Here is a 27,985-nt window from a genome sequence, read left to right as displayed (position 1 = left end):
GATGTTGTAAACAACAAGTGATCTTGTCGTAAACAACAAGTGATGTTGTAAACAACAAGTGATCTTGTCGTAAACAACAAGTGATGTTGTAAACAACAAGTGATCTTGTCGTAAACAACAAGTGATCTTGTCGTAAACAACAAGTGATGTTGTAAACAACAAGTGATCTTGTCGTAAACAACAAGTGATCTTGTCGTAAACAACAAGTGATGTTGTAAACAACAAGTGATGTTGTAAACAACAAGTGATCTTGTCGTAAACAACAAGTGATGTTGTAAACAACAAGTGATCTTGTCGTAAACAACAAGTGATGTTGTAAACAACAAGTGATCTTGTCGTAAACAACAAGTGATGTTGTAAACAACAAGTGATCTTGTCGTAAACAACAAGTGATGTTGTAAACAACAAGTGATCTTGTCGTAAACAACAAGTGATGTTGTAAACAACAAGTGATCTTGTCGTAAACAACAAGTGATGTTGTAAACAACAAGTGATCTTGTCGTAAACAACAAGTGATGTTGTAAACAACAAGTGATCTTGTCGTAAACAACAAGTGATGTTGTAAACAACAAGTGATCTTGTCGTAAACAACAAGTGATGTTGTAAACAACAAGTGATCTTGTCGTAAACAACAAGTGATGTTGTAAACAACAAGTGATCTTGTCGTAAACAACAAGTGATGTTGTAAACAACAAGTGATCTTGTCGTAAACAACAAGTGATGTCGTAAACAACAAGTGATCTTGTCGTAAACAACAAGTGATGTTGTAAACAACAAGTGATCTTGTCGTAAACAACAAGTGATGTTGTAAACAACAAGTGATCTTGTCGTAAACAACAAGTGATCTTGTCGTAAACAACAAGTGATGTTGTAAACAACAAGTGATCTTGTCGTAAACAACAAGTGATGTTGTAAACAACAAGTGATCTTGTCGTAAACAACAAGTGATGTTGTAAACAACAAGTGATCTTGTCGTAAACAACAAGTGATGTTGTAAACAACAAGTGATCTTGTCGTAAACAACAAGTGATGTTGTAAACAACAAGTGATCTTGTCGTAAACAACAAGTGATGTTGTAAACAACAAGTGATGTTGTAAACAACAAGTGATCTTGTCGTAAACAACAAGTGATGTTGTAAACAACAAGTGATCTTGTCGTAAACAACAAGTGATGTTGTAAACAACAAGTGATCTTGTCGTAAACAACAAGTGATCTTGTCGTAAACAACAAGTGATGTTGTAAACAACAAGTGATCTTGTCGTAAACAACAAGTGATGTTGTAAACAACAAGTGATCTTGTTGTAAACAACAAGTGATCTTGTCGTAAACAACAAGTGATGTTGTAAACAACAAGTGATCTTGTCGTAAACAACAAGTGATGTTGTAAACAACAAGTGATCTTGTCGTAAACAACAAGCCAGATGTTTTTGGGGAACAAAAAAAGTTTGTACACCGCAAATTATACCATAATTGGACAATAACTAAAGTTTTATTACATTCAGATGTAATGAACAGCTAAGACGTTGAGTTAAGTGAGAACAACAAAATATATTTACAGCTTAATGTTTACATTTTATGAACACTTAACAAAAATAAATCACGAACAGCAACTGTTTAGTTTAAGCCGAGTCTACCGTTACGGTCAAGCAGAGGGAGAAATGCCGAGGGTACATTTTTTCGAATTATATTTATTTATGTTAAAGTATTCCCTCGTATGTTTGTCTGTCCTCGTGTCTGTGTCTTGTCTCTCTTAAAAATTTCACACTTAACTTCTAACTTAGCAATCTTTGGTAAAAAAAAAACGTAATCAACCAGGCTATGCGTTAATTGTGTGTTGACCGACTCTCTGTGTTGCATTCATTAAATTTCGAAATCTTGCTAGGTTATTGAATTCAGTGTCTCTCTCTCTGTCTTTGACATGCTCATTTCTCTACCCCCCCTCTCTCTCTCCGCCCCCCCTCTCTCTCTATTTAAGGCCTCGACACAGAGGCGTGGTTTCTCTGTGTGCCTATGCATGTGTCTCTCTCTATGTATCTCTGCGATATCTGTCTCTGCTTATATGTCTGTCTATATGTCTCCGGTTGTGTGTTTTGTCTCTCTCTCAAATTTAGCATTCTCGGGAAGAACGTAATCAACCAGGTAGGGTGTTGACTGTTATGTTATCCGACTCTCTCTGTGTTGTATTGCATTGTATTTCTAAGTATTGTTTGTTTTCTATTTCATTTATACCTGATGATGATTGCTTGTGTTGCAATAGAAACGTCGTATGCTAGTATTGAATTTATTATTTTCTCTAATCTTTATACGTGACTTTACCGAAAGAACCAAAGAGTAATTCCTGCAGTCACGAAAGCTCCAAATTCAGTTTATTCCCTCGTATTTCGCGAGGGATACATCCCGGAGAGGCTCGTAAATAAGCAAACTTCGCGGACAATGATCTTAGCCTAAGTAAAACTTATCTCTTGAAGGAATTACCTCAAATAAATACGCAAAAAAGCTATGAAATACATTAAAATTACGTAAAAAAATGGTGAAAATGAACATAAAGTTGATCTTCTTTGTTCTTTCGGTAAAGTCAAATAGAAGGGAAATAATCAAATAATAAAAATAAAACAATCAAATACAATTCTCACGATGTGTCAGCCACAACGCAAGCAGCCGTCCTCAGGTGAAAAACAGGTCTGTTAGACGCTGTCTTTCCGACAGACCTGTTCTTCACCTGAGGACGACTGCTTGCGTTGTGGCCGAAACGTCGTGAGAATTGTATTTTTACCCTTTCAACTGGTACAAAAACTGACACCTTTATACAAGGCATCATGTTTGCAATAACCACAACACAAGTTGTACGCCTTTTGGCGTCATCTGGTCCAACACCATTATTATTTTATTATTTCCCTTCTACGTGACTTTACCGAAAGCACCAAGAAGATGAATCCCTGCAGTCACGAAAGCTTCAAATCGAAAAATGTAACATAAAGTTAGTATAAAATAAATATAAAAGTATTAAACAATAGTTTATACGTGAACTTTCCTTAAATTATGATTACGTGCGTCATCAGTTTATCGCATCACATTCTCTCTCATCACTTTATCTCTCGTCATTTGACCTCTTCATCACTCTCTTTCTCTCTCTTTCTTTCTAGATGCAGCAGTCGTGAAGCGTTCCAGACGCGATTTCGCGGATAGCCAAACCCGCGGATGTCAAGGTCGCGAATAACGAGGGAATACCGAACCGCATTTGGTACAATGCACGCGCGACGTCGGAAGCGAATCCCATACAACTGATAACACTGGTCAACAAAAAAAAACACATTTTTTTCTGGCCTGGACTTTTGCAGCTGTTTTAGACTAATTCCAGGGTGCTGATTCCAAATCTGATCTCATATTTGCTCTATCACATCTCATTTTTAAATCCTTTACATTAAGTTCACTTGCTTGCGCGCTTACGACCGTGCAAATCTTTCAGTCGTTTTTTTAACCCACCTTCCGTGATCCAATCGAGCTGACATTTTGCACACAGACTCGTTGTGCGTGACAATTTATTTTCGTGAAATTTTTTTTCCAAAATTTTACACTTTTTAGGAAATAATTAATTATATTTAATTACCAATTGCTTAATGGTGGCAGGCAATCATCTGACCCATAGGTGGCAGCCATCTCAAGCCAGAGGACGAGAGGACTCTAGCCGCCACGCATATAAAGGATTTATAGTGAAAAACTTTGTTTTTACGGGTTAATTTTTGTATGCTATCGGCATACCCCATTTTCATTGATTTTACCCGAAATTAACTCTGTCACTTATGATTGCAAGTTGTTGCGAGTCGGTGACTGCTTTAGTGTTAAAATATGGTGCTGTATTTTTAAGATAGTGTGTTTATAATATAATTTTATGTAGATATCCACATTTATTTAATATTTTTCTTCCGCAGTTTTTATTGAAAATGCAATATTTGATATCTCAAAAACCTGATGTGATAGACAAAAACTGATGCCAGATTTGGAATCAGCACCCCAAAATTACATTAAAACCGTTGGAATACCTTATGCCAGAAAACGTGTGTTGACCAGTGTAATAATAATACTACAGCTTTAACATTGCAAGTGCACACGTGCAAATCATCCCTGCTATTTAAACCATGTGAATACGAAAACAAAACATTTTATCTACCAGGTAGAGCCCACTGAACTATGTTTTTTAAGAAGCGACCTAGCCGCAAACGATCGCTTTACATTCATAGCGACAAATGACTCTCAAACGCGTGACGCTGATTCATTCTAAATGTGGGGGGAGGGGAAAAACCCGAGAAGCCGATGAAAAATCCACGCGATCATGGGGAGAGAGACACGCAAACTCCAAGTATACAACAGGCGTCAGGGTTGTGATTGAACCCATGACCTCCTGCATACCGGGAGAGGGAGCTAACATCTCGCCCAAGGGCTATGCGTACCACGTGTTGGGACCGACTGATCTAGGAAGCGGTGGTGGTTAACGTATCGTGTAGGTACGTTATGAACCACATATATGTTAACCATCACCCCTTCCGAGTTGAATAATTGGATGTTGGTTCAGCGCGGCAAGTTGCTCAATGTGGTCGTGAGAATTTTCTTTAAACTCGTCCTCGTAACATTACACACCCCCTGCCATCGAAATAATTATTGCCGTTTTAAAAAAAATAATTAAACTGTGGTAAGCGGTCTTGAACAACGGCTCTCTATACATTTTAAATAGGATAATAGTCGTCGCGTTGGTAACCGCTTGCGCGCGTGACAAGTGAATTAAAGTTTGGTTGTGTTGGGTGGTGGAGGGTATTCGCGACACAACTTTTATCACATCGTGGCCTTATTAAAATAATTCAAAACAATTAATCAGAGGTGACGGAGTTAACAAACCTGCATATCCGTTTGATGCGACGTACGCAGAAACTAATGCACTTCATAAATATATTTTAAAAAACGATTAATAAAATAATAAATAGGTTGTTTAGATATGTAATCATATTTAAAAACAACATCAATTAATGTCACGATTGATATGAATTTTTTTTTGTTTTTAGTCAACGCAACCACAACAAATGTGCAAATATTATACGTAATAAAAAATATTCCTTTTTGTAGAAAAAAAACATCAACTCCCTAACCACGTAACCAGTGGCTATGCACAGGTCACCAAACAATCCAAACCACGACTTTTGCAGCATTCTTGGGTTGTGAACACGATAAGCCACACAAGACCGTGTCATTTGTTGTAACACTGAAACAAACACTGAAACGTTAGCAGACAGCTCCCAGGCAATCAAAAACATCTCCACGATTATTTTCCAGTTCACGGACCTGTACGTGGAGTGTGTGGGGTTGAGTGGCCACGCAACAGTTCAATTCCCGGCCACGGCTCGCATATCGGTGGTGGGTCAGAACTCAACCGGTCAAATAATCCCCACGACTGACACATTATGTGAAGGCCCCCCACCCAACATTGTTTTGACAGAAGATCCGTCAGTTAAAATGATTTTATTTAGTACTAGCGGTAAGTACTCGGCGTTGCCCGCGCGAAAAAGACAGACATACACATTTTAGTATAAAAGCATTGTACCGTATTTAGTACAAGGGTGTCAATTTACCGTTGAGGTCGGTGTGTGTGTGTGTGCGTGCGTGCGGGGTGCATCTGCCATTCGCCAACCCTCCGACAAAGCTGAATCACTTACAACGGAATCTCAAGTCGATGGGTCTTTGTATGCGACACGGAAGAGGATGATGATGTTGTTCCCACCACATTACGCCAACTCCGGGCATCCTCGCAGCAGCAGTAGCAGCAGCAGCGGCTTTTGGCTGCTCGCCATCGAACAAAGGCGGTGGTCACACGCATCTTGCGGCGTTTTCAGATGCGCTTCTGCGGCCGTCTGGAACGTTCCTTTCTTCCGATATTAGGAGCTGTGCACTTTTAAATACGTACATATTCCGATGATTCTGATTAAATCTAGATTTAAAACTAATTTCTTTAGAACTGCTTTTTGTGTTTAGTTTGTTGTCCTTCCCCCGCGCCCCCGATTAGCGCGGTTGGCTACGTACGGTGCGAACGAAGTTCAATGTACATACACATGACAGAAAATGAGTTTGAGTTTTACGCAGCACTGCGATTGAAGACGTGGAGAGTTTCTTCATGGCAATCTCTGTGTCTCTATTTAACTTCAGGCATTTCTCCATTTCTCTCTCTCTCCTTTCCTGTCTCCCTGTTATCCTTCTGTGTGTCTGTCACAATGTCTGAGCATGCGTCTCTCTCCTGTGTATGTGTCTGTCTTATCAATCCCTGTTTCTCTGCGTCGTCTTACTCTGTCCCCATGTCTCAGCGTGAGTCTCCATGTGTTTGTCCTTGTTGCAGTGCGTCTGTCTATCGCTCCATGTCTCCGTGTCTGTCTCTGGCCACGTTTCCCTCCTATAAACTATGTTTGTATCTTACCAGGTAAAGCTCACTGAGCCATTCGCTTTTTTTTCAGAAACGCCCTGACCACAAACGATAGCCCAACGATGATACTTCGACAAAGTGGCTCATTGTGTCGAAATGTATCGCAGCAAAAAAAGTCGAAATCACCTAAACGTGTGTTTCTCAATGAATTTCAGGCTGCGAGCAAAAAAAAGCTCCGGTCGGATTCGGCCGAGGGTCAAGAGGTCACCTTCCCTGTGTCACAAGTGCCGGTGTCACAGGACTGCTGAGATGCCAGAGCCCAAATCCACGCTCCCAGCCAGGATGCCCCAAGGTGACACAGTCGGCCACAGCTTGGCGCTTACAGGACAATCAAAAAATTTTGGTTTTGCTCTCAATTGTCCATGCTCTTGTAATCCCTTCCCATTTCTTCCAAATTTCAAATATAATTACATTTTTCGATTTAAAGCTTTCGTGACTGCAGGGATTCATCTTCTTGGTTCTTTCGGTAAAGTCACGTAGAATGGAAATAATAAAAATAAAACATAATAAAATAATTCTCACAACGTTTCGGCCACAACGCAAGCAGCCATTCAGACGCTGTCTTTCCGACAGACCTGCTCTCCACCTGAGGACGGCTGCTTGCGTTGTGGCCGAAAAGTCGTGAGAATTATTTTATTATGTTTTATTTTTATTATTTTATTATTTCTATAATTTAATTACCAAGAATTATAAGAAGTGCAGAAACGAGGTTCAATCAACAAGTTCCAAGACCGATTTTCGTTTGACGATCTGCTTTAAACCCACCGACGATTTGGATATTAGCTCCTGCGCGGTCGTATCCTGCATGGAGACTCCTTCCCGTAACGTCTATAAGCACCTCTCTTGCCGTTCTCGATCGCAGATGCTCTGTGCCGTTGCCTTCGTGTTTGAAATGAGCGTTGGGAATGTCATCGATCCACCTGCCTACCTACCTATCGGAGCCGCTTTAAAAAAAAATTGGGAAAGGGGAAAAAAAAGCAGAAGCAAGTCACGTGGTGCCACACCGGGAAAGAATTTTGGTGGTGCCGAACAAATATATGTACATTTGGTATTCGCGCCGCTCACACGAAGGCGTTCTTTTTAAAACACGCAAACTCACGGTCCCCGGCGGGGTCACGGTAAGGGGGGGCACGGCGATACATGTGTGCAATCCCAATCGAGTCATTTGCGGATAATTCACCTGTTGAATTTGGCAAAGTTGGAGCGTGACGCCGGCACCCAGGGGGAATCTTTAACGTCCACTCTGCAGCAGACGGCACGTGCTTCGTTGGTTAACGCGCCCGCTTGTATTAACCGGGGCGGCCTGGCGGATCCGGGCCGCGTCAAAGCACCGGAACGTGCCGTTGCTTGGCGACAAACTGGTGGCGCAGAAACCGGCGGTGTGTTGCCCGTGCCAGGTCCGGACGCCCGTTCAGGGAATCACCTCTGCGCCGTCGCTCGCCGACGCGCCGATGAGAGTTCCAGGTTTCCCGTCTTGCCGATTGGGGGCTGAGTCACGGGGTTTTCCTTTGCGATTGATCTCTGCCAACACAGTGAACGGGGCCGGCGTGTTTTTTTTCCCACTGCGAGATTTGACGCTTAGGTGTCAGCCTCGCAATGCACTCCGCCCTCCGTTTCATCGCCGGCGGCGTGATGTTTCGAACAAAAAACCAACGTGGACCATTGCTCAGCATTTGCACGCGCACTCCTTGCTCTCCTTTGCTCAGCCGTCGGGAGGCGCTGCTGCTGCTCCTGCTGCTCCTGCTTTCTGTGCGGTTTCTCAGCAGGCTGCTTCACACGGCCGAAGAATGAAACTCTTCGCAGTGCCATTCCGACGCCGGCATTGCCTCGGCGCGTCGTCGGCATTCCGGCTGAACGCGCGTCGCCGCGTCGAACCAAAAAAAAACAGCCTCGGAGATTTTCGACCGGCGCTCGGAATCGACACGACAGCAACACGCGAACAAATCACCGACGGCTCCCCAACGCCTCTTGTTCCACCGCACAACCGAGGCACGCCCGGGCGCGCCGTGCCGAGCCAAGCCCAGTGACGCGCCGTTTTTTTCCACTGCAGGAGCCGAGCCGTGCCGCGGGGCGTCACGCGCAACGAACCGAATTGAGATGCGCACACGGATGGCGCGGTGACGCTGCGTCCCCACGCAGCGTCAACGCGACGGACGTCGCGTGACAACGCGGCGAATCTTCCCCCTCCTCGAGCGATGACGTCGCCCGTGTGCCCCTGCAAGGACCCCCCCCCTCCCCCCCGAGCAGGAAAAAATTCAGATGTCTTTCGTAGACCACAGCATCCTACGGTTCGGTGAAGTCTCGGCGCGGGCGGCAGATAACCGGCTCGGCCCGGTCGTGCCGGTGCACGACCGGTATCGCGTAACACCGCTCGGGGCCGCAGGTCACGTCCATCACGAGGAGGGGGTCTTGGATTCACGCGTGCGTTTTGTTGTTGTCGTTGTTGCCCCCCACCACCCCCCGCCCACCCCTCCACCCCCCACCCCCCCGACACTTCGCCACGACGTCCGTCAGTTGTACATGAGCTGCACCCTCTTGGCGGAGAGGGCGTTGTCCGGGCGCGCGCTCCGCTCCGCGCTGGCAGCGTGCGTGGGCACCAGGCACGAGACGGCCGCCACGTTCTGCTTGTAGCGTGCCTGCGGCCCGGGGCTGGGCACGTGGTTCCCGTGGGGGCTGTCGCAGCCGCCGCCACCGCCGCCGGCCGGCGCAGACGCAGCGGCGGCGGCCGCGGCGCTCGGCTTACGGGCTCGGAGCTGCTGCCGCTCGGTGAGTTGCCGTCGGAGCTCGCGAACCCGCTCCTCTTTCTGCGAGCGGAGGGCGAGGGAGGAGAAGTTAGGCGGGTGGGGACAACAACAACAACAACCGCCATTCGCCACTAAGTGGCGGTGACGTCACCATGACGCTTGTGACAGGCCATGTGCACCTTGAGGCCACGTGGAGTGTTGGGTGGAGACACACACGCGCACACGTTGTTGCGCGCGTCGTGCGACATTACGTTTACGAGTAGCGGGCCTCGAAAGGCGAGTTCCTTAAGAGGGAGTTCGAATATTGTCGGCAGGTCACCACCGCGGCATGGAACAGTATCGTGCCAAAGCGATCGCGACGGAAAGGAGCACGTTGAGCTACCGCTCGTGGTATAGTTCGCTACGCAGCTCGGTGCGCCTGACCTGGTAAAATAAAATCGTTGTTAGTGCTCTCACACACGGTTCAGAGAGCAGGGCTGCTTTACACGTGGTGCGCTTGCAATGTTAAAGCTGTATAATTTATCTATTTTCTTTGGGTCTTTCGGTAAAGTCACGTACATAGGTTCAAAGAAATAACCAAAAACTACGACGTTTCGACCGCTACACAAGCGGTCGTCATCATGGAAACGTCGGAGTTTTTAGTTATTTTTTTGTTATTTTCTTTGAACCTATCTACGTGACTTTAACGAAAGACCCAAACAATATGAATTCCTGCAGTCACTAAAGCTATAAGTCAAGATGTTTACTTATCTGTTATATGGAATTCGGTGAACAAGTGGCCTGGAAGCTAATAGCTCAGTGGGCTTTACCTGGAAAAATTAAAAGTTTCGTTTTACTTGTATATATTTTTCTTCTTGGTTCTTTCGGTAAAGTCACGTAGAAGGGCAATAATAAAATAATAAAAATAAAACATAATATTTTTTTTATTTTATTATTTCCCTTCTACGTGACTTTACCGAAAGAACCAAGAAGATGAATCCCTGCAGTCACGAAAGCTTTAAATCGAAATTGTATATATTTGTTTGGGATTTGCTTATTTCCTATACCCTGCGCTCCAATCGTCTTTTTGTACTGTTTGCCGTATTCACGTTCTAACCCGCGCCTACTGGACATCTGTGAGAAAGAGCTTCACAGCTCATCGGATTCCTCCGGTATGAATAAATATTCTTATTCTGCAACCGCTGTTCTTGCGCCGCGTCGTCTGAAACAGCGCAGTTGCGCGTCAGTCGTCCGGGGCACGGCACGACAAATTAAAGCGTACACGTGTGTGGCACATTAGGAATGGATCACTCTTTGAATTATGTCCTTGTGCAGCAAGGGAGTAAAGTGTGGTTCTGTGAAAGTCCTGATGTGCTGTGCAGTGCATCAATGCATGTGTGTACAGCAGCATGTGATGACTGAGTTAGGCCTGTAGGTGGCTGGCAGGGTTAATGATTAACCGGACTTGGACACCAGCCACGTGGTTAATGGCGACTCGGGAGCAATGCTGTTGTAACACACGTGCTGGTGCATTTTACAGAGTGACGGTGCTGTTCTTCACAAGATTGCTATTAACCACAATAAATAAATGTGCTTGCCCTCTATTTGGAGCACTTGCCCACGTCCTTCATTCCGAGTGTGCAACACGTGTACGCACCGAGCCGCAAAAAAAAGTAAAAAATAAATATCTAAAACATTTTTTCTGATCGCCCTCCGCACCTCGGCGATGATGCGCTCCAGCTCGCGGTTCTCACGCTCCAGCTGCCGCGACTTCTCCTCCTCGTTGTTGAGCGTCGTCGAGATGGTCTTGTTGGCGTCGTGCTGCTCCGTCTGCCACTCGCCGCGCGTGATCAGCCTCCGCATCTGCAGCGAGGGCCGCGGGGCAGACACGGCGGCGACTCTCGGTGACGGACCGTACGTCCCCCCGTTCTACGTCCCCGTCCCCCCTACCCCCCTCGCCACCGGGGCTGAGATCGCGGCCTCATCGTTGTGTTCCTGTAGTGACTCAACTCGGATGCATACTCTTAGTCTTAGGTTTTTTCGGTAAAGTCACGTGGGGTAAAAAATTAAATTAAAATTAATAAAAGTAAAATAAAAATCACGACGTTTCGGAGGCAACACAAGCTTCCGTCTTCAGGTGGAACCGTCACAGCAACGATTGCTGTATGAAGTAAACACCTCTTTAAAAACCTTTTTACTTGATACAGCAAGCGTGCTGTGACGGTTCCACCTGAAGACGGAAGCTTGTGTTGCCTCCGAAACGTCGTGATTTTTATTTTACTTTGGTTAATTTGAATTTTATTTCTCATAAAATCCTTGCAGTCTCGAAAGCTTCAAATCTAGACTCAACTCGGAGACAGTAAGACTTGGAGGCACTTCGTTATTTAACAAGCACCATCGGGATAACTCACACAACACCCTACGTGGGTGCACACTACTATTATTATTAAGACCGTCTATTGTGGACGGCACTACTTAGTTAGAACAGTTGGTAGCCTGTCTGACTAGCAGCGCCCCGGGATGGTGAAGACGGAGATGACGACGACGAGATTCATCTTCTTGGTTCTTTCGGTAAAGTCACGTAGAAAGGAAGTAATAAAATAATAAAAATAAAACATAATAAAATAATTCTCATGACGTTTCGGCTACAACGCAAGCAACCGTCCTCAGGTGAAGAATGAAACACTGCCAAGCTTGGAGCGTATATGTAAGCTGAGTTGGAGGTGGAAGAAGAGCGCCTTGACAAAAGAATTTGCATATCAAGAGCAATTTAGCATATTTATGGGAAATGCGTAGGTGGGCGGGGGGGGGTTTCGAAGTCATATGCCCATGCATTATGCAGGATTAGCAGCATCAAAGGGAGGGGGTAGGGGGTAGCATTAACAAAGGGAGGAAATGTTAATAGTATGTAGAAGCAACGATGGACTTGAACAACAGTCCCAAGGTCCCGCTCAGGGGACCCCTCTTATACTTCCAGCGTGGCCTCGCTCCACCCCGGCCACGGCCACCTTTCTGGAACCTTCTAGCGGGTTCCTGGGGCTTCCCGATGGGCCCCTTCTGTGACCTTTCCCCTTTAGATGTCCCCCCTCTCGTGTCTATCGTGGCCTGCTGACGCGAGCACTGCCGTACACCGCAGTTCCCCTTTTTCGCCAGCAGCCAGCGTCTATGCCACTACACTCCTCAAGGGCTACCGTGGTAGGGGTGGGGGCAGGGGGCTTCAGCACGGTTCGCCAGTAAGATGTTCAGTTTTGCTCACCAGCCCCGGGTAACATCGGCGGCAGTGAAATCTGCGCCGGTTCTTCCACGCGCTGGTCAGTGGTGCACCCCCCCCCCTCCCCCCGCGCACTCTTGTACCTTGCACGTTACGTCGCGCGAATAAATCACGCTGCGGAGCGAAATGTCGGACGTGGTGCCGAACAAGTCGCGGTGCAAAAACCCCGAAAACGCAGCGCAGAGAAAGATGATTATCGTGACGACGACAGTGACGATGGAGATGATTCGGTAATCTCCGCCAGCTTACCTTGGGCACAAAGAGGACAATGAGGGTGATGTAGGAGGAGAAGATCACGGCCAGCGCGGCGAAAGCAAAGGAAGCGTCCTGTTGCTTGCTCACGATCATGGCCACGGGCGCCGTGATCATGCACAGAACCTGCACGGGGCCCACAAAGACAAACGTCCCCCGTGTAGCCTTAACCGACTGTTGGGGCAAGTGCTGTCAGCAAGCAACCAATGATGGCCGGCACGGCACACGAGGTGGGTGGCCAGCACCGCGCCTCACTGCCTTTGTCCCCCCCAGTGTGCGATCGTTTCACACCACACCAAGTACTAATTTGAGGCCAAGTCAACCTAAGGGAGGCCCTGGATCGGTAAAAATAATCGTCAGTGGTGACGGCCGTGAGCGGGAATAGAACTCGGCTCGCCAGATTCAAAGTGCAGAGCGCTAACCGCGACACTACCGCTCCCCAAACTCGGGATGAGTCATATTAAAGTATTAGAGATTTCGATTTTTAAGGGTAATTTTGGATGATCGAATTACATCCACAATACATACTCTTTTCAAGGCATCTGTCCAGCGTGAAGACTAGGCCAAAACTACCACACTCTGTACTTTGGATAGACTCGCCCCCGTCACACGAACATGGAATTCCCGCCAAGGGCTGTAAACAGGTGGTGGCGGCGGCCTCAACGGCTCAAAGCTCATTCGAGCCGCATTCCCATCGCTTTGACCTCGCTTGCTAATCAACCAATGAGACAGCGTCAGATCTGCCCGCGCGGCCCATTACCGAGACGTTGTAGATCGCCATGCCCACGGAGCGGTGGTCGTTGATTTTCTCTGTGGAAACGCTCTTGGTCTCGTACGCCAGGAAAATGCCCAGCAGCAGCAGGAGGCCCTTGTACGTGTACACGATGCCTGCGCACGCAAACGTGGAGTTCGTCACGCGTGCCAAACTCACTCAGGGCCTACCTTGGCTCACCTCCCACCCTCAACCAGTATATATACAAGGACTGTTTTCTTGGAATTTCTCTCACTTGATACAGCAATCGTGCAGTGACGGTTCCACCTGAAGACGGAAGCTTGTGTTGCCTCCGAAACGTCGTGATTTTTATTTTATTTTTATTTTGCTTTTATTTATTTTCATTTTTTACCTACGTGACTTTACCGGAAAAAACCTAAGAATATGAATCCTTGCAGTCACGAAAGCTTCAAATCTAGAATTCACTTTTTTTTTACGATTGTTGTGACTTCGGTGCCGCATCGGTTCTGCCAATTCGCGCCCCCAATTAGCACCGTTTGTTATGCACGGTGTGAAAGAAGTTCAACGTGAGAACGTGCGTACACAACTCCATTCTCCCAATAATCAGCGTTTTTGGGTTTAGATCGCGTTATTTATAAATGTGTCGTAACCCTCCACCACCCGACACGGTCAGTCAGCAAAAAAGTGTCACGTTGACAAAAGACAAAATAGTTCGCTGCTTTAGCCCACCGGTGTGTTGAAGCGTGAAACCACAACATTTACAATTATTGAGTAGTACGACGTTTCGCTGGTAATTGCATCCAGCATCATCGGGCAATTCGCCAGAATGGTGAGGCTCTGCTCTGTCTCCCGTTCTTATATAGAGCAGCAGCAGGGTGACGTCATCATTAATTAATGATGACGTCACCCTGATTCTTATATAGAGCAGCAGCGGGGTGACGTCATCATTAACTCATCAACTCATCAGGTGCGACGATTTGAGGGGGGGGGAGGTATTGTAATTATATACTAGATTAGTATTCAGGCAGTTGTTACGATGCGAGTTGTAGATTAGTAATCCCTTCTCCCCGCAGGTGCTTCGTGCGGTGTGTGTGTCTGTGTGTGTCACCCAGCCACGTGGTCATCTTGCGCGAGCTGCAGTGCTCCAGCTGTGGAAGAATCTCAACGTCGTCGCCCACCAGATTCTCCTTGCCGAAGCCCTGCGTGGTTCAAGTTCATGTATTAGGTGTAGCCCTGTGAGCCATTTGGCTCTTGAATCGGGTGCAACCGCAACAAACAAACAAAAACATGAACAAAAAAACATTTTAAAGTGAATATGTGACTGAGTGCAAACAGAAAATCCAAGAAAAGACAGCAAAATATTGCAGAAAAAAACACCGTGCACCAACGCTGTGTGCAAAAATCGCAGTGGGATGCAAGTCAAACAATCAACAACAACCACAAGACAACTTAGATTAAGGCCAACAGTCTAACTCTGTACTACAACAACACAAACATGGTTGGGAGTGTGCGCGCGTCACAAACGGGGCACCAAGCAGCCGAGGGTTGGGGCCAGGGTGCGTGCCATCGTCCCTATTTCTGTCGCAGTGGCTAGGAGATGTTAATTACCTCGCCTGGTCTACAGGAGGTCGTGGGTTTGATTCCAACCCTGACGCTTGCTGTTTATTTGGAGTCTGCGTGTCTCTCATCATCACGGTGGCTAGGAGATGTTAATTACCTCGCCCGGTACGCAGGAGGTCGTGGGTTTGATTACAACCCTGACGCCTACTGTTTATTTGGAGTCTGCGTGTCTCTCTCCGCCTGGCCGCGTGGATTTTCCTCCGGGCCCTCCGGTTTCTCCCCCCCACATTTAGAATCGACGTCACGTGTTTAAGAGTATTTGGCTGCTGCTATAAATGTCCACGTGATGATAAGCCACCACCTCGTTGAACTATCATTTGTGACAGCCAGGGCGCTTCTTAACAAAAGAGCCATACAGCTCAGTGGGGCTTACCTGGTAAAAGAAAAAGCTTAGTAAGTTTAGTTTAGCGAAATTCGTAGGTTTGACCCGAGTTAATGACATCATTAAGACCGTGAAGGAGAGGCAAGGGGGCTTTTGGGGGAAGATGGTCAACGGAGTGGCAGCCAAGGGTGGCTGACACGCACGAGAGAGCAAGTACGTCCACCGTGGAGATGGAGCGGTAAAATCAGCATGCACGCCAGTGGCTTGATGGAGTATTATAGCGTGGGACCGCGAGAGATGTTGGATGACCCAGGGCTTTCGGTAAAGTCACGTAGAAGGGAAATAATAAAATAATAAAAATAAAACATGATAAAATACAATTCTCACGACGTTTCGGCCTCACGTCGTGAGAATTATTTTATGATGTTTAAATTTTATTATTTTATTATTTCCCTTCTACGTGACTTTACCGAAAGAACCAAGAAGATGAATCCCTGCAGTCACGAAAGCTTTAAATCAAGATGATGTATTCATATTCTTAGGTTTTTTCGGTAAAGTCACGTAGGTAAAAAATTTAAATTAATTAAAGTAAAATAAAATAAAAATTCACGACGTTTCGGAGGCAAAAAAAAAAAAGATGATGATGTTGATGTTTATCATGATGATGACGACGAGGTGATGATGATGATGACGGATTACCTCGACGGTTCTCTGCAAGGGGTCGACAAGCTGCCAGATGAGGATGGTGACGGCATCGATGAAGATGAGAACCCCCGCGGTGACGTAGAGCTTCCATTGCTCCAGTTGCTGCGGGGTTGGGTCAGGGGTGAGGGGCAGGGGTGTTAATTCAGGGCAATGCTCACGATGCCTCAACTCTTCACATTCATTCTAAGAAGCCACCTGATGCTTAGTTTTTTTTTTTAACCCAATCCCAAGTGAGTCATTTTTATTTTTATTGCTACATTCAATGCCTCTCCGTTTGCTGCACAGAAATTCCTCCATAATACAGGTGGTGGGGAGGGGTGGGTTTAAGGACACATTGATATATTTACGCGACCTAACCCAACAAAAACACCTTATTATGGATGATATTGGTCGCGAAAAGCCTAACAGGTGTTAAACAAAAATTCCTCGTTTAAGTAGATGCGTGCCGTGTTAAGCGAAAATGCGCAAAGGGAAAAAAAGTGTCCCCAGAAGAAATACGTTTGGCAAGGTACAATGAATGCGCACGCAGCGTGATGGTGGAAGACACTCCGCTCATCCTCGCAGCGGCTTTTGGCTGGCCATCGAACAAAAGATGGTCATCGCATCGCCCGTCTGGAGCGCTCTGCCTTCAAATATTGGGGAAGCTCCTGGAGCTATGGCACTTTCAAATCATCTAGTTTGAAAACTAATTTCTTTAGAACTGCTTTTTGGTGTTTGTTGTCCTTCACCCGCGCGCAGCGACCGATTAGCACGATTGGCTAACGTGTGTTTGCGAACCAAGCTCGACACGCGGAACACGCATACCACGCGTTAACGCGAGGCGCTGCCGAACGTACCGGTCTCATCTCCTTCTTGTCCTCCTTCTTGGTGAAAAGGGTGTGCACCCACCAGATCTTGGTGAACATGCTGCCGTAGCCCATGCCGAATCCAATGCTCAGCAGCCACACGCGTACCTGCACACCGCAGCCGCCACGACCACGACCATGTTCACAGTTGGGATTCACATGCGGCAACATCGTTCCTGTTGACGGGTTTGTACATCCGTCACGCGCGACGGAGCGCCTTACGCCGCGATAGACCCGCTGCTGTGGGAACGGCGCGAGCGCTAAAATATTCAATCTCGATCTGAAGCTTTCGTGAGCGCAGGAATCCATGCTCTTTGGTTCTTTCGGTAAAGTCACGTTGGTAGAAAAATTTTTTTTTACAAAAAGAAACAACTCTGATAATGGTAATGATATGCACTGTCCTTGAAGTTGATTGGTCCACACCCGAGACAGCTTTCCTTAGAGCCTAGTCTCCATTGGTGTTGGACCAGATGACGCCAAAAGGCGTACAACTCAAAAACAGTGCACTATTAGAGTATTGAGAGCTCGGGGTAAGCATTTACACTGTGAGAAGCATTTTGACTGCTTGTGTTGTGGTTATTGCAAACATGATGCCTTGTATAAAGGTGTCAGTTTTGTACCAGTTTAAAGGGTAAAAACCTACTACTATATCTCCTAGCCACTGTGTTGTTATTATTACCTGGCAGATGAACGGGAACTGACTCTCGCTGATGTGGAGGCCATCCAGACCAAGTGGCAGCACCACGGCCAGCGTGAGGATGCATCCCAGCGCCGTCAAGTTGTTGAGGTTGGGCTGCGAGTTCTGGATGTATCTGGAGTCACAGAGGCGGGAAACGCGCAAACCAAGGAGTTATCTGAACCACAAGACCTCGGCTGATCTCGTTAAAGGAGCATTGACAATTACCGGAACTCCCGTCATCCTCGCAGAAGCGGCTTTTGGGTAACCATCGAACAAAGGCGGCGGTCACCGCATCGCGCGCTTTTCAGATGCGCTTCTGCGGCCGTCTGGAACGCTCTTGCTTCTGATATTAGGAAGCCACTGGAGCTGTGCACTTTTAAAACATCTCGATTGAAAACTCGAAATGTTTGAGAATTGTTTTTTGTGTTTGGATTGTTGTCCTTCCCCCCGCGCTCCACCGATGAGCAGGGTTGGCTACGTATGGCACGAAAGAAGTTCAACATACATCTGCGTGGAGCTCTTGACACAGCCCCCCCTCGTACGCACGGTGGGTTCTCTCTTGGCTCTTCGGTTTCCTACCATGGAAAGCCAAGCGCTCGTTCGCGGAATTTGGCCAGACAATATTGCATTTTCGATATCGCGCCTTTCACATCGGGGCATTCAAGAGCACTTTGCACACCTTTTCACAGCGATGAAGGAAGACATTGAAAAGCAAAGCAAAAAGAACGGCGTTAAGGGGCACGCCGTTTGACCAAACCACGTCGCTCTGCACCCGCCGTGTCTGTCCACACGTACCCCCACGTCGCACCTAGGACACCCGCCGTGTCTGTCCGCACGTACCCCCACGTCGCACCGAGGACACCCGCCGTGTCTGTCCGCACGTACCCCCACGTCGCACCGAGGACACTCTCCGTGTCTGTCTGCACGTACCCCCACGTCGCTCCAATGACACTCGCCATGTCTGACCGCACGTACCCCCACGTCGCTCTGCACCCGCCGTGTCTGACCGCACGTACCCCCACGTCGCACCGAGGACACTCGCCGTGTCTGACCGCACGTACTCCCACGTCGCTCTGCACCCGCCGTGTCTGACCGCACGTACCCCCACGTCGCTCCGATGACACCCGCCGTGTCTGACCGCACGTACCCCCACGTCGCACCGAGGACACTCGCCATGTCTGTCCGCACGTACCCCCACGTCGCTCCGATGACACTCGCCGTGTCTGTCCGCACGTATCCCCACGTCGCTCTGCACTCGCCATGTCTGTCTGCACGTACCCCCACGTCGCACCGATGACACTCGCCGTGTCTGTCCGCACGTATCCCCACGTCGCTCCGATGACACCTGCCGTGTCTGTCCGCACGTACCCCCACGTCGCACCGAGGACACTCGCCATGTCTGTCCGCACGTACCCCCACGTCGCTCCGATGACACTCGCCGTGTCTGTCCGCACGTATCCCCACGTCGCTCTGCACTCGCCATGTCTGTCTGCACGTACCCCCACGTCGCTCCGATGACACTCGCCGTGTCTGTCCGCACGTATCTCCACGTCGCTCTGCACTCGCCGTGTCTGTCTGCACGTACCCCCACGTCGCACCGATGACACTCGCCTGTCTGTCCGCACGTACCCCCACGTCGCTCCGAGGACACTCGCCGTGTCTGTCCGCACGTACCCCCACGTCGCTCCGAGGACACTTGCCGGGCTCACCTGACGTTCCGGTTGTAGATGTTGAAGACGAGGCACACGCATCCGAAGATGATGCCGATTCCGGCGAGGACGGAGAGGGAGATGAAGAGCTTCTGCGAGAGGTAGCGGAACTGGATGACCACCTTGGTTCGGTCGGGAGGAGGCGAGCCTCCTGGAGGTCACACGGCACACGGAGGACTTTCAGTCGGGATTCTTTATTCATCCTGGAGAAATCTCGTGAGCTACGAAGTTTTTTTTTTCACACAGGTGTCCAGTAAAGGGTCAGAAAGTTAGGACAACAACATAAAAAACAATAGGACAATCTATAAGGTAGGTAAATCACTAAGCTAAATAGTATGTATCTAAAAGTTTACAACTTCTTGGTTCTTTCGGTAAAGTCACGTAGAATGGAAATAATAAAATGATAAAAATAAAACATAATATTTTATAATATTATGTTGTATTTTTATTATTTAATGGGGCTGGGTGGGGGGTGGGAGGGGTGGGGCTGGGTGGGGAGAGGCTGGTCACCCCGTGGTGCCCTTATAAAACTCAACGTTTAACCTACTCACGCCGGCTTGTGCCCGCCCTCACGTTCGGGCATATTTGCGGAATACACCACGCCGCCGTTGATCCTGGCCATTGACCGAGCAACCCAACGTTCCTACCACCTCCTCCGCAGGAATGTTTCCATACATAGCCAGATTTAAATCACGTTATTCTATACATAGCCACCAGGTGGCACCACTGACGCACGACACTGAGCTTGTCGATTTGAAGGCAGCCCCTTGCCTTGTCGGCAGATACGTCCCTGAACAGTTGTGCGGCAGTGGCTTGCGCATTACAAGGAGAAAGTTCAACTCCATGTCACGGCCAGCAACAGTGGCGATTGATATCTGAATCGGTCCCACGCATGCCCCAACACCCCAAACATTTTTTCCAACCAGTACTGACCGGCGTGGTGAAGTATGGCCAAGCAAACACCGATTGCCAAAAAAAGGCATGGGGGGGCGTTCACTTAGCAGTGGGTTGAGAAAAGAGGGCTGTAATTTGTTGATGGTGAATTAGGCGCCAGCGTGCTAATTGTCAAGTGTCTGAGCCAAAGTCGAAATCCACAGATGGGATCTCTGCGGGAGCAACACTGTCGACAAATGAATTAATGATCAATGACTTGTGTAAAAAAAAAACGCTCATTAAAAAAATATTGGTCACACGAGCGCTACACGTGACTCCCCCCCCTCCATGAGAAAATCCTTCAGATGCCGCGAGGCTTTGGCTGGGTGACAACACGTAGCACACTGTTGACCTTGGGGTGTTAACGGTGCATCGATAAATACAATCAAAACAATTCATTAACTCCATTGGAACCTCATTTGCCAGTAAAAAATATAATTGTTTTTTTACCCTTCTATCTGGCAACAAAACTGACACCTTTTGGCGTCATCTGGTCCAACACCATGTGAGACTAGGCTCTAAGGAAAGCTGTCTCGGGTGTGGACCAATCAACTTCAAGGACAGTGCACATTATCAGAGTTATGTTTTTTGTTTGCATTATGACTGCAGGTATTGTGGTCTATGTAAACATGACTCCTTGTAACAAAGGTGCCAGTTTTGTTGCCAGATAGAAGGGTAAAACACCAATTGTCAATTCATTAACTGGCAATATGCCTAGTTTGCACGATTGCTGCACCGTGCAAAAAAAAAATAAACGGACGTATATTTTTCGATTTAAAGCTTTCGTGACTGCAGGGATTCATATTCTTGGTTCTTACGGTGAAGTCACGTAGAAGGGAAATAATAAAGTAATAGAATTATAAAACAGTGAACATTCTCACGACGTTTCGACTGCAACACAAGCAATCGTCATCAGGTGTGAAATCCACTTTACCGAAATAACCAAGAATATGCTAATAGGGGGTTTCCCCTTTTTTCTGGCAACAAAACTGACACCTTTTGCAAGGAATCATGCTTACAGTAACCACAATACTTGCAGTCAAATGCAAACAAAAAACAATACTCTGATAATTTATGCATTGTCTTTGAAACGGATTGGTCCACACCAGAGACAGCTTTCTTTAGAGCCTAGTCTCATATGGTGTTCGACCAGATGACGCCAAAAGGCGCACAGTTCAAAGACAACGCACTACCAGAGTAATGAGAGCTCGGGGTGAGCAGCTACATTATGGGACCTCCTTTGCCAGTAGCAAAATATACTAATAGGGGTTTTCCCCTTTTTTCTGGCAACAAAACAGACACCTTTTGCAAGGAATCATGCTTACATTAACCACAATACTTGCAGTCAAATGCAAACAAGAATATGGACGGTATATTGTTTTACACATCCCGACAGCGTCATGGCCCTTCGGGAGGGCATCATTTCAGCAGCATTGATTCAGCACACGCAAACTCTGGACCGGTTTTCGACATGAAGTGTCTCATCTGCAGAGTGCCAGAGTCAGGCCTTGTTAACTTATTCCGGTGGACTTTTTGATGTCAATAAACGAAAACCTTTTTCTAGCTATCCCTCTTAGTTTGATGGGAAATTATATCATACGTAACATTGTGAGATGTTACGTATAAAAAGTTATAGATCAGTGGTTTCCAAATGTGTGCTTGCCGTATAACTCCCTGCCACAGCCATCAACTGTCCATACACAATCTATATTTCAACAAGCCATATTTTATTCAATCGTTCAATTATTTATATATGCTACATATATTAGTAGAATAACAACATTTGAGTTACATTTACAAGTAATTAACGCCTAATACATTTATTTAGCGCTTAATAACTGCATTTTTGTTTTTTCGATCTGATTTGTAGCTGAATATTTGGTTCACCATTGATTTGAAGCTTTCGTGACTGCAGGAATCCATAACTCTTTGGTTCTTTCGGTAAAGGAAGTCTGCCTCAGCAGCAGACCATGCTTTCTCACCTGATGATGGACGCTTGTGTTGTGCCCGAAACGTCGTGATTCATTTGATTTTATACCCACGTGACTTTACCGAAAGAAACAAAGAGTATTTGGTTCTAGATTTGAAGCTTTCGTGACTGCAAGGATTCATACTCTTCGGTTTGTTTCGGTAAAGTCACGTGGGTAAAAATAAAATTAAAAGTTAATGAAAGTAACAATGGAAATAAAATAATAAATCACGACGTTTCGGAGGCAACACAAGTCTCCGTCATCAGGTGGGACCGTCACAGCTAAAATTACTGTATTTGGTTCACCAGTCCGGTGGGACCCCTTGAGCTCTTTGGAGCTCTTATATTTTGCCGAGTTTGCTTCTGTCCAGTACCACACACACCACAGTTTTGCGAAGGCTCGGACCACACGCACACACACACGCACACACCGATCCATCGGTCCGTGTTGAGCCAGGAGAGATTGTTGTTGTTGCTGTCGTAGTACCCGATCTTCACATACTTCCCATCTAGAGCGCGCACAGACGGGCAGAATGAACGAGTCAAACACAACCGCAAAGAAACGTCAACGTCTGCCGACCCCTCGGTCGATTTTCCCGGCTACGGCCAAAGATCAGTGTGCGAGTCATATCCAAACCGGTCCTGGTCAACCCGCCGCCCCACGCTTCACCAGCTCACACCGGTGAGTGTGGTGACGTTTCAAGTTCAAGTTCATTTATTAGGTATAGCCCTGTGAGCCATTCGGCACTTGAATCGGGTGCAAACGCAACAAACAAAAACACATGAACAAAAAACATCTTAAAGTGACTATGTGACGAAGTGCAAACAGAAAATCCAAGAAAAGACGGCAAAATATTGCAGAAAAAAACACCGTACACCAACGCTGTGTGCAAAAATCCTAGTGGGATGCAAGTCAAACAACAAAAACAACAACAACAACAACCACAAGACAACTTAGATTAAGGCCATCAGTCTAACTCTGTACTACAACAAACAAACATGGCTAAACCAACACAGCTAAACCAAGTATGGTCAAACAACTCGTATAACCAGCATGGGGAGACCTTCATCCAACAGTGGATCGGCAAGGTCTGCCAATCATAAATCATAGTCACCATAATATAGGTTTTTGGGTCAGATCGCGTTATTTATAAATGTGTCGTAACCCTCCACCACCCGACACGCCCAAACAGTAAAAAAATGTGTCACGTTTTCAAAGGACAAAATAATTTACTTCTTTAGCCCACCGGTGTGCTGAAGAAAGAATCAACAGCATTTTTAAATTTGAGTAGCACGACGTTTCGCTGATAATTACAATCAGCTTCATCGGGCAAGAATGGTGAAGCTCTCCTGTTGCTTCCGGTCTTAAATAGAGCAGCCTCAGGGTGACGTCATCATTAAATTCAATTCAATCTGGTGCAGTGATTCGAGGCAAGTAGGGGGGGGGTGTATATACCCACCCCCTCCTTGCCTCAAATTTTAAATCCGTCGTACTCAAATTTAAAATGCTGTTGAATCTCTCTTCAGCACACCGGTGGGCTAAAGAAGTGAATTATTTTGTCCTTTGAAAACGTGACACTTTTTTTTACTGTTCGGCCGTGTCGGGCGGTGGAGGGTTACGACACATTTATAAATAACGCGATCTGACCCAAAAACCTAAATTATGAATAATATTGGTCGCGAAAGCCTGCTACGTGTTAAATTGATCATAGTCACCGTTACACAGCTGTCAAAGTGGCACAGAGGTAGAGACTGTGGTTCGCAAAAACGCCACGAGTTAAATTCACGATTATATTATTAATCCGTTTCCCACTCTGAGATGTGTGTAAATTTCAGGGTGGCTCCCGTTGATTTTATTTAGAGAGGCGTAGAAGCGCCGCTGTATTTAAAGACATCGTTACTCACCGCATAGAGTTGTAGCAACACGACCGCAACTCTTATGATAGCTGGTGCCAAACTGTGTCACATGCCCTCCCGCATGGCCTTGTGGGAGCCTCGGTGTACCGATAAAGTTATTTTATTTTAGTTTTTCTTACGATTCCGTTCTGATGACATACACGCATATACGTACGTCATCGGAATGGAATCGGAATAAAAACTGATGGAATGGAAAAGGGTTAAAATTCCACGTATTTACACAGAAACCTCACCGAGTCTCAAATCTTTTTCAGGAGGGGCCTGCCAAATTTTCACATTCGGGGAAATGTTGCTTTGTGTAATTTCAATGGAGTAATTTGAGAGGTATTTTTTTATTTCGCATTGGGGATGTTTAGCAAATACCAGTTTACATTGTATGGTTGGTTGTTGTTATTTTTATATTTTTTTAGCTAAGGGAAGAAACTGGAGAAAGGGTGGCAGTACATACAAACTCCACACAGGAAGGTGTCTGAGTCGGGAATCGAACCCATGGACATATTGCTACGAGGCACGTGTGCAACCAACCTGCCACCCGACCGATCGATCAGGGTTCGACTCTGCCCTTTTGAACCCTCCAGAAAGTCAATAAACTGAGTACAGCTCCTGTCATTATTACTGTAAAGTTCTACAAATTCCCACCGCCGTAGATATTACCTGGATCAACCTTGCAAACGTGGCTTATCATCAATAATTCACATTTTTAAAGTGGCGCGTGCCATCCGTAGATCACAACGCGCCATCGTGTATGGAAAGCCAGGAAATAAACAGGACTTAGCACAGGGTAATCGGCCAGTACTGGGCGGCGAAGAAGGCCAATTTAGAGAGGTGAGTTTTGAACAGAGAGACGTCAATAGCTCTCACGACTCTGATGGCATTATTAGCAAAGTGTTGTTCCAAAGCCTGGGAACCCCACGGTCACCCCTGCAGGAACAGAGGCTTGCCCTCGGAGTACTTATGTAATATGAGGATGCACCCGGGGGTAACTGGGCGATGGTGATTGGCTCTGCCGGACTCAGCCCGCAGCCAATGGGGACGTCGAGCCAGGGGCGTAGCCTTGTGGCTGCATAGCAACATCTAGAAGGTTCCAAGGGTGAGGCTGATGATTGGCTGCGTGGCATCACGTGAGCCAGGTGTCATAAGGGGTGGAGAGAGACAGCTCGTGGTCAGTGTGGAGAGGTTTGAGGAGAGACCACGTCTGTGCCTCAGGCACGCCAGCGGGCACGTGGCAGGCCGGAGGCTATCTCCCGAACGCCGTTAGCCAGCGGTGTGAGGGAGCGAGGGAAGTGAGCGAACGCCACGCTCGGGTAACGGGAGTAACGGGAGTAACGGGAAAAAGGAACCCAGCGATGTGAGAGAAAGCTGTGTAACGAAGAACGAATAAAGACAAGACGCGAAAATACGATATCGTCCGGAGTGGGTTTATTACACTTATACTCTTAGTTTTTTCGGTAAAGTCACGTAGGTAAAAAATGAAATTCAAATTAATAGAAGTAATAATAGAAATAAAATAATAAAACATCACGACGTTTCGGAGGCAACACAAGTCTCCGTCATCAGGTGGGACCGTCACAGCTAGATTTGCTGTATCAAGTGAGGCAGGGATTCCAAGATGCAAGTTCTTAAATACAAGTTAAGGGGGAGGAGGGGGGGGGCTTATCAGAAGAGACTTGTGTTGCCTGCGAAACGTCATGATTTTTTATTATTTTATTTATATTACTTTTATTAATTTTAATTCATTTTTTACCTACGTGACTTTACCGAAAAAACTAAGAGCAGGAATCCTTGCAGTCACGAAAGCTTCAAATCTAGAATTATTACACTTAGCAGAAGGCGATCCGAAGATCTTAGGGTGCAAGAGAGTTCGGAGTGAACCCGCAGTGGTGCCCCCCCTCACCTTGAAGCTGCTCTATGAGAGTCCAGGCCATTCTCGCGCCGCTTGCGTCAAACACCACGTGGCCCTGCGTTGCAAGCAGGGGAATGTTAAAAGACGGAATGTACGTTCACAAACGTTTCGGCACAACACAACATGTAATGCAATCCCGATCACGATATCGGCATCGTGTCACGAGGCGGGTAAATCCTCTTGCTGAGCAGCGCCGTCGCCCCCCCCCCCACCACCGTGAACGGTCCGCGGAAGGTGATGTCGCAGAACTAAATCTGAGACGCCGTCGAGTGACTTTGACATTCCGTGGAAGATGATGTCACAGAACTAAATCTGAGACGCCGTCGAATGACCTTGACGTTCCGCGGAAGGTGATGTCACAGAACTAAATCTGAGACGTCGTCGAGTGACCTTGACGCTCCACGGAAGATGATGTCACAGAACTAAATCTGAGATGCCGTCGAATGACCTTGACGTTCCGCTGAAGGTGATGTCACAGAACTAAATCTGAGACGTCGTCAAGTGACCTTGACGTTCCGCTGAAGGTGATGTCACAGAACTAAATCTGAGATGCCGTCGAATGACCTTGACGTTCCGCTGAAGCTGATGTCACAGAACTAAATCTGAGACGTCGTCAAGTGACCTTGACGTTCCGCGGAAGGTGATGTCACAGAACTAAATCTGAGATGCCGTCGAATGACCTTGACGTTCCGCTGAAGCTGATGTCACAGAACTAAATCTGAGACGTCGTCAAGTGACCTTGACGTTCCGCGGAAGATGATGTCACAGAACTAAATCTGAGATGCCGTCGAATGACCTTGACGCTCCGCGGAAGGTGATGTGACAGAACTAAATCTGAGACGTCGTCAAGTGACCTTGACGCTCCACGGAAGGTGATGTCGCAGAACTAAATCTGAGATGCCGTCGCGAGACCTTCACGTTCCGCGGAAGGCGGTGTCACAGTGACCTTGACGGCATCGGAACGTGCATTTAGTATTTGGCTGCTGTAAATTTCCATGTGATAAGTCAAACTTCGTTGAGATATCATTTGTGACAGCCAAGTCACTTCTGAAAGAAAGCTATATTTAGCTCGGTGGTATAATTTAAAATAGTTTAGCCGAGCAGTGCTCGAGAAGGAGACTGTCGCGGGACTGGATGCCTATCAACCCCTTATCAGTGCGCTACCTAATTACAAACCAATTCACACCTTGTCGGTCACCCCGTGCCCCTTATCAATCTCAATGTTCATCCTACAAAGTCACCATCACAAGGGAGAAACACAAATAAATAGACAGAAAAAAAATTGCCCGTATTGAAACGGCTGTACGCCGTATGGACCTAAAACTCAATTTCCCTGTACAAGAATACGGCGTAAACCGTATGGGTTGACAGCTGTGGGACTGGTTTCATCGGCAGTGGTGGAGCGACTCGTTTACCGAAACGCCATCGAACGAGGACGAGTTGAGCGCTTTGTAGATCTCGTTGGTGATCGTGTTGTCGGAGTAGTTGAAATCCTCCAGCCGCATCCCTGCAGGCGCCAGACCCGACACCGAGGTGACCACCATCACCACCAACAAAGCAAACAAAGATTCACCCCCCCCAAACCCCCGTGTAGCCTTAACAAACTTTCGGGGCAAGTGCTGTTAGCGAGCAGCAGCTATGAAGGCCGGCAACGGCACGCGAGGGGCTGGGTGGCCAGGGCCACGCCTGGACGCCTATTTCTCCTTAAGTGACGATGTTTTACACAACGCACTCATTTTGAGGCTGAGTCGACCTAGGAGAGTCCCAGAACAGGTTCAGATGACCGTGATTCGAACGCAATCGACGGGATGTCCGAGAAACCACAGCCAGACAAAAAAGGCAGCGCCAAAATCTCCCCCAAGCTCTGTGATCCTCTATATATGAAGGTGTTATCGGTCATTTAAGGAATGTTTTTTATACACGTGGGAGGAAACCGGAGCACC

General features: G+C 47.0%; 2 protein-coding genes across 2 annotated transcripts in view; one reads left to right on the top strand and one right to left on the bottom strand.

Annotated features, from left to right (window-relative positions):
• The window catches only part of LOC144736164 (phosphatidylinositol 4-phosphate 5-kinase type-1 alpha-like), a 44,096-nt gene extending 37,387 nt beyond the window's left edge, over positions 1 to 6,709 (top strand). The window contains 1 exon segment of the mRNA XM_078618750.1: positions 6,617 to 6,709. Within this exon segment, the coding sequence (XP_078474876.1) occupies positions 6,617 to 6,709 (93 nt within the window).
• Positions 6,710 to 8,955: 2,246 nt separating this feature from the next.
• GABBR1 (gamma-aminobutyric acid type B receptor subunit 1) overlaps positions 8,956 to 27,985 on the bottom strand; it is a 90,639-nt gene continuing 71,609 nt past the window's right edge. Inside the window, exons 8-19 of the mRNA XM_078618711.1 lie at positions 27,458 to 27,549; positions 26,034 to 26,097; positions 22,654 to 22,731; positions 19,321 to 19,471; positions 17,612 to 17,744; positions 16,924 to 17,040; positions 16,082 to 16,189; positions 14,549 to 14,639; positions 13,468 to 13,595; positions 12,705 to 12,833; positions 10,904 to 11,047; positions 8,956 to 9,265 (exon numbers count right to left, since the gene is read on the bottom strand). Of these exons, the coding sequence (XP_078474837.1) occupies positions 8,972 to 9,265; positions 10,904 to 11,047; positions 12,705 to 12,833; positions 13,468 to 13,595; positions 14,549 to 14,639; positions 16,082 to 16,189; positions 16,924 to 17,040; positions 17,612 to 17,744; positions 19,321 to 19,471; positions 22,654 to 22,731; positions 26,034 to 26,097; positions 27,458 to 27,549 (1,529 nt within the window). The 3' untranslated portion in view covers positions 8,956 to 8,971. The remainder of the gene's footprint in view (positions 9,266 to 10,903; positions 11,048 to 12,704; positions 12,834 to 13,467; positions 13,596 to 14,548; positions 14,640 to 16,081; positions 16,190 to 16,923; positions 17,041 to 17,611; positions 17,745 to 19,320; positions 19,472 to 22,653; positions 22,732 to 26,033; positions 26,098 to 27,457; positions 27,550 to 27,985) is intronic.

This window comes from Lampetra planeri, chromosome 59 (genome assembly GCF_965212315.1).
Source record: "Lampetra planeri chromosome 59, kcLamPlan1.2.h2, whole genome shotgun sequence".
In the NCBI taxonomy this organism is placed as follows: domain Eukaryota; kingdom Metazoa; phylum Chordata; class Hyperoartia; order Petromyzontiformes; family Petromyzontidae; genus Lampetra; species Lampetra planeri.
Note: the sequence above shows the minus strand (reverse complement) of the source record. Positions and strands in the feature narration are given on the sequence as shown.